Source organism: Eurypyga helias, unplaced genomic scaffold, assembly GCF_000690775.1.
Source record: "Eurypyga helias isolate BGI_N326 unplaced genomic scaffold, ASM69077v1 scaffold49118, whole genome shotgun sequence".
Classification (NCBI taxonomy): Eukaryota; Metazoa; Chordata; class Aves; order Eurypygiformes; family Eurypygidae; genus Eurypyga; species Eurypyga helias.
In genome coordinates, this window is record NW_010267221.1 from 1 (window position 1) to 7,448 (window position 7,448).

General features: G+C 40.9%; 1 protein-coding gene across 1 annotated transcript; it reads left to right on the plus strand.

Moving 5' to 3' along the window:
- The first annotated feature begins 226 nt into the window (after positions 1-226).
- On the plus strand, positions 227-2,058 carry LOC104513848 (endogenous retrovirus group K member 5 Gag polyprotein-like). Its single transcript, XM_010157333.1, is given in 3 exon segments — positions 227-840; positions 895-1,783; positions 1,786-2,058. Coding segments are annotated over 3 exon segments (1,776 nt in total).
- The last annotated feature ends 5,390 nt before the right edge of the window (positions 2,059-7,448 follow it).

Consider the following 7,448-nt stretch of genomic DNA (forward strand, 5'->3'; position numbering starts at 1 on the left):
TATCCCTTGGAGCTGGACTCCGACAAATGGTGCCGAAACCCGGGAACTCTTCGGTTGCTGTTTGAGACGCAAAAGGGATATTGCCGTCCCTTGCTGAAACCGCGGTAAGGAAAAGGGGAAATATCGAGGGACAGGACTGCGTAGCATATACAGACGTAGCAAAATGGGAAATGCTCAAAGTTCGGAACGACAGTTATTTGCTTCAATGCTTAAATCTTTATTAACCATGCGTGGTGTGAAAGTATCTATTAAGCGAATTCATGTGTTTTTAGAATTTATAGAGCTTGTATGTCCTTGGTTTCCTCGAGATGGAACCATAAATCTTGAAACATGGAACAGGGTAGGAGAAAGAATTCAGAGTTTTTATACCGTTCATGGTCCTGAAAAGGTCCCGATTGATGCTTTTCCGTTATGGTCCCTGATTAAAGAATGTTTGCGGGGCGACACAGGGGATGAGAAATGGTCGAGGGAAACGAGACGCCCCTTGTCGCGCTCTCGATCTTTTGGTCATTTACCTCTTACTCCCACAGCACCTCCTTTTGAGCTTGAACGAAATACGAACAATCAAAAGACACCTCTTGCTATGCATGTAAAATCGGAAAATCATTATGAGAATCCAGATTGCAATGGCAATATAAAGGCCAAACGAGAAGCTGATAAGGATGATGATAGTTTCATAGACCCTGATGACGAAGCCGAGTTAGAAGATGAAGCAGCTCGTTATCATTCAGATAACAATTGTAATCCTACTGTTGTACAAGGCACTCAGGTTCGCTCTCCGCAACCGCCAATAATTTTACCGGCTCTTGAGGCAGGCCGAAGACCTCCTCCCCCTGATATGTATGACTTACTACCTCAGCATTCTCCTTTGCAGATTGCCTTGTTATGAGCTAGACGAGAAGGGGAAGATGTTAGTGGATTTTCAAACTTTGCCTTTCCCATCACCTATACCCCACATCCCACACAGGCTAACGTTAATGTTGCCAATTGGACTGTAATTCCGTTTAAAAGTATTAAGGAATTGAAAACTGCTGTTTCTCATTATGGTGCCACCGCACCGTATACCTTGGCTATTTTAGAAACTATTGTTTCAGAAATTCTCCCTCCTCATGATTGGAAAGGATTGGCAAGAGCGGTATTAACTGGCGGAGACTTTCTTTTATGGACAGCTGATTTTTCTGAAAAATGTTCCCAATATGCGGAGAAGCCCCAATATAGGCAAAACGGTATTACATATGAACATCTTACCGGCACTGGTCAGCCAGCTAATTTGCAAGCGCAGATGGTGTATCCTGCTGCGGCCTATGATGCAATCAGAGAAATTGGGCTGTGGGCTTGGAAGCGTTTGCCTAAAGCTGGCACAGCACGGGAAGAACTGACAAAAATTCGACAAGGACCAGACGAACCCTATCACGATTTTGTTTCCCGTCTTTTGCAGACCTCTGCAAAAATAATACAAGATACTGACGCCGCCTTAATTTTAGTTAAAGAATTGGCCTTTGAGAATGCTGATGGGGTTTGTCAGGCAATCTTACGGCCTTGGAAACAAAAAGCTACTCTGAATGATTATGTTAGACTGTGTTCCGATGTGGGAATGGGATATGTCCAAGGCATAGTTACTGCGGCCGCCCAAAAAGGGTTACCAGTAGAGGAAGTTATGGCCGCCATGAGAGCCCGAAAGAATAGGCGAGTATCAGGGCCTCCTGGCAGTTGTTTCACGTGTGGTAAACTTGGGCATCAGGCAAGACAATGTCCTTTTAAACAAACACCACCTATTAATACTCAGGAAAAAATCCAGGCTTATGTCCAAAATGCAAGAAGGGAAAGCATTGGGCTAATGAATGCCACTCTAAATATGATAAGGACGGTAATATGATACCATCTCAGGGAAACTACCGAGCGGGCCTTCCCCAGGCCCGGTCAACAAAACAGGGGATATATCCAATTCAGGCTATTGTTCCTCACAATCGCAGCAGCCACAATCCATTCATCGGCTCATCCGAGCCACAGCAGGAAGCACCGGATTGGACTTGTGTTCCTCCGCCCACTTCATATTAACTCCTGAAATGGGAATACAAGCTGTCCCGACCGGTACCTATGGACCGCTTCCTCCTAATACTTGCGGGCTGATACTCGGGCGTAGCGGGTTAACCATGAAGGGTTTACGAGTCTCCCCTGGACTAGTAGATGCCGACTATGTTGGAGAGATTAAAGTTATGATGCATACTGACACGGCTATTTTTAACCTTCCACAAGGTACAAAAATAGCTCAACTTTTGTTGTTGCCTTTTTTATCTTCTATTGGACAATCTAAATCCAAGATTCGGGGGACAGCGGGCTTTGGATCTACTCACGTCTATTTTTTGCAACCGATTGGACACAATCGTCCTGAGTTACATCTTAACATACAAGGTAAACGGTTTAAGGGTTTGTTAGACACAGGAGCCGATGTCTCTGTTATGACCCACGAGAATTGGCCTGCCCTTTGGCCTTTACAACGGACATCTGCCAGTCTTAAAGGTATCGGAGTCACAAATTTGCCTTTACAGAGTGTGGAAATACTTAAATGGCATGACGATGAGGGTCACTCTGGAACAATTCAGCCCTATGTATTGGAAAAACTCCCTATAAATTTATGGGGTCGTGATGTTTTAATGCAAATGGGAGCTTATCTTTATAGCCCTAGTCCTCAGGTAACTCAAATTCTAGCCAATCAAGGATATCTTGGAGGGGGCCTGGGAAAGCATCAACAAGGTCAGATAGAACCCCTCCTAACTCAGAAAAATGGTAATATATGCCGATAAGATTTGTTGGAAAAATGATCAACCTGTATGGGTTGATCAGTGGCCCCTTACTAGGGAAAAATTGACAGCTGCAAGACAATTAATACAGGAACAATTGTCTTTAGGGCATATAGAACCTTCTGTTTCACCATGGAATTCGCCAATTTTTGTGATTAAGAAAAAGTCAGGAAAATGGCGTTTATTACAAGATCTAAGAGAAGTCAATAAGACCATGTATCCCATGGGAGCTTTACAACCTGGCTTACCCAGCCCCATAGCCATTCCCGAACGATATGAAAAGCTTATTATTGACTTAAAGGATTGTTTTTATACCATTCTTCTTCATCCTCAAGATAGACAGCGTTTTGCCTTTAGTGTTCCCTCTATAAATTTTGCAGAACCGATGCAACGTTATCAATGGAAAGTTTTACCACAAGGCATGGCTAATAGCCCAACTTTGTGTCAAAAATTTGTACATCAGAGTATTAGTATGACTAGAAAATGTTATCCCGACATTCTTTGTATTCATTATATGGATGATATACTTTTAGCTTCATCTTCTGTTGAATTATTGCATATGGCCTATGCCCATTCGGAATCACAATTGACTAAACACGGCTTAAAGATAGCTCAAGAAAAGGTACAACGCACTTATCCGATGAATTATCTTGGCTTTCAACTTTATCCAAAGTATTTTGTACCACAAAAACTGGCTCTTCAGGTCTCTAACCTTTTTACCTTAAATGATTTTCAAAAACTGTTAGGAGACATTAATTGGTTACGGCCTTTTTTGAAAATAAGCACAGCCGACCTTAGCCCTTTATTCAAAATTCTTGAGGGCGATCCAGATCCAACCTCTAAAAGAGAACTTACTGCCGCGGCTAAGGATGCCTTGAGACTTGTAGAACGGGCTCTCGAATCAGCTCGTTTAACTTATGCTGATCTGTCTAAACCATGGTCTTTGATTATTCTACCTACCCCTTTATCTCCAACCGGAGTTTTATATCAACAAGGTGTACTTTGTTGGCTACACGGTTCTCACAGTCAAAAAGGAGTTCTATATTCCTATCCTCAAAAAATCGCAGATAGGGTAAAACAAGGTCGAAAAGCAAGCATCACCCACTTAGGAAGAGACCCCTCATCTATCATTCTTCCCTATAAACCTTTACAATTAACTTGGCTTTTAAATATGGTTGATGATGTCGCTTTAGCACTGGCCTCATATTCTGGAGAAATCTTGTCTACATATCCACAAGATAAGATTCTTAGTTTTGCTACCTATCACCCTTTTGTTTTTCCAAATGTTGCGAAGGGTGCTCCCATTACAAATGCTACGACTGTTTTTACTGATGGCTCATCTAACGGTCGAGCAGTATTAGTCACCCCTACCCAAGAATTTGTTTGGACACTTTCACAGACCTCTGCACAAATGGCAGAATTATATGCTGTTTACCGAGCACTTTTACAAATTTCAACCCCCTTGAATATTTTTTCAGATAGCAAATATATTGTTTCCTCTTTACAATTTTTGGAAACAGTACCATTAATCATGTCTAAAGTGACATTCATTCAGCAACATTTTGGCCTTATCCAATCCCTTTTATACCAACGCCAACATCCTCTTTTTATTGGACACATTCGCAGTCACTCTAATCTTCCCGGGCCTCTGTCCCGTGGCAACTCTAAAGCGGATTACCTCACCCGAATTTTGACGTTTAACGTCACGAAAGCTAGGCATTTACATGATTTACATCATTTACCTGCCTCTTCTTTGCAGCGTCTTTGTCGTATTTCTCGGGAACAAGCCCGTGCTATTGTTCGCGATTGTTCTTCTTGTCTCTCTATGTTACCAGTCCCTCGTCATGGAATAAACCCTCATGGTCTTCTTCCCAATGATTTATGGCAAATGGATGTCACCCATTATCCGCCTTTTGGAAAACTTTCGTATTTACATGTTACAATTGATACTTTTTCTCATTTTGCTGTGGTTACAGCACTTTCCGGCGAACGGACTGCACATGTTATTACGCATCTTTTACACTGCTTTTCTATTTTAGGCATCCCTAAGACAATTAAGACTGACAATGGTCCTTCGTATATTAGTGCCCAATTTTCTGCGTTTTGTACTCAATTTTCTATTGTTCACAAAACAGGCATCCCATACAATCCTCAAGGGCAAGGCATTGTTGAACGTTTTAATCTTTCTTTAAAACAACAATTGAAAAAGACAAAAAGGGGGAGTATGGGGAATAAAGGACACCCCCGCTTCTCTATTATCACATGCCTTATTTGTTCTTAATTTTTTGACTGTCGATGTCGACGGTCAGTCGGCAGCAGATAGACGTTGGCAGAGTACACGACAGAATAAACCATTGGTATATTGGAAAGATCCAATAGATAATGTTTTGCGAGGTCCTGATCCAGTTTTAATGTGGGGCAGAGGGTATGTTTGTGTTTTTCCTACAGACGATTTAAGCCCTCGGTGGATACCCGAACGGTGTGTCCGCCATGCCAAAAACCCGGATGGGGAAATTGAGAAGAAAACTGCAGCGATTAACCCTGACCCCACGACCGACTCAACCAACGGAGATTCGAATCCCACAGTACCGAATTGAAAATTATGGTCTTTTATTGATCGTGCAATGGCCGAGTATCCTTTGGTTTTTGCAACGTGGCGCGCGTGCTGATCAGTATTGGGCCTTTATGTTATCGCCACCCTTGTTACATCCTGTTACATGGGAAGAGCCTCATGATATTCCTATCTATACAAATCAAACAACGTTTTTGGGATCTGAATCTAACGGTCATATCATTTCTTTTTCAACTAAATTTAACTATACTGGACAATTTCCTGCACATACGTTACCCTTTTGTTTTCAAAAAGGAACTAATATTTCTAATTGTGTTACTGTGATATCACAGCATGATTGGGATCATAATGTCAGTAGTGGTATTCATTGGGCTGTTGATTTTTTATATCCTAACATGTCTTTGGCAAAAGGTGGTTCAGGTAAATTTCCACCTGGAATTCCAATGTGTCGAACTCGAGCCTCTGCTTCCAGTTTAGCTCCCACTTGGAGACTCTGTCATGCCCCCAACATCACTTGTTCAGAACAGCTCTGTGACTAGAACATTTTAAAGGATAATAGACCTTCCAACTTGGCATCTGGTATTTGGACCAAGAATAACACAACATATTATACGCATCTATGGAGAGCTATAGCAGCCCTGGACATGATAAAAATAAGAAAAACGAACATCACCTGGACTGCACAACAAAATCAAATTTATGCTATGTCAGCTGATTCTAATATTTCACAAATATATGCCACTGCTTGTGTCCCAGATCCATATGTATTTTTAAGTGGATCTATTATGTTAAATCAAACTAATGGAACCTTAAGCTGTAATGGATGTATTTTAGCAAATTGTATTAACTCGACCGTAAGTAATTTTGTAATATTAAAACAACCTGCATATATTTTTATGCCGGTGAATTTGACCCACGATTGGTATTTTGATGGAGGAACTGAAGTACTGCAAATAGTTACAACACAGTTACTTAAACGTCAAAAAAGGGTTATTGGATTAATTATCGCCGGTATTTTAGCCTTAATTACCGCTATTACTGTTACCACGATAGCTACTATTTCTCTTAGTACTAGTATACAAACTGCTCACTTTGTAAATGGACTGGCAGCAAATGTATCTCTTGCTTTTCAACCTCAACAGCGATGGGATGAAAAAATGGAGCTTAAGGTGAACGCATTACGGGATACGATAGATATTATGGGTCGACAAATGCAAGCTTTAACTATTAAGGAATCTTTGCGCTGTCATGATGATTATAAATATATTTGTGTTACTCCAGCTAAATGGAACAACACTCAGTTTCCCTGGGATAAAATTCAAAAGCATATTGCGGGAATATGGAATAATGCTAATTCGTCTGTTGATTTGCGAGAACTACAAAAACATATTTTTGACCTGATGCAGGCGGAACCGATAACTCCAACATTGGCGCAAAAAGCCAAAGATTTTGTTGATACTTTAAAATCTAGCTTTCCTTCATTATCTGACTTTTAACATAGTGTATATGGATTATTAAGCATTGCTGGGATTATAATTATTTGTGTGATCTTGTGTCCATGTATCTTACAATTGTTGTTGTCTTCTCTAAGACAAATTAATGTGAAGATGAAAAAATTGCATCTAGAAATGACTAAACATGTCTCCACCCCACCCTTGGTATAAATAAAAGAAAAAAGGGTGAAATGAGGCAAACTGGCCTGAAAGGGTCACGAGCCTTATGCCTTATGGAAAAGAAACAAATTGGCACGGGTCTTAGATTCTCCTGCAAGGGTTTATCTTAGACCGATAAACATCCTGGAGAGAAAGGGAGCCAAAAGGATATTGGCTACGATATCACGGGTGCAGCTTGAGAACATGGGAAGTGACATTGAACAAGAGTTATATAATCAAAACATAGTAGGAGATGAAAACCAGATGTTGTTTATAGAAGTGACCTTGTATTGTAGTATAAATAAGAGTGTATTAAGATCATTAAATGCCACTTGCCTGAAGAGCAGTGACGCATCTGTTCATTCTTTTAAAATATCCCTTGGAGTTGGACTCCGACACAGGGATGGTGACTCCACCACGTCC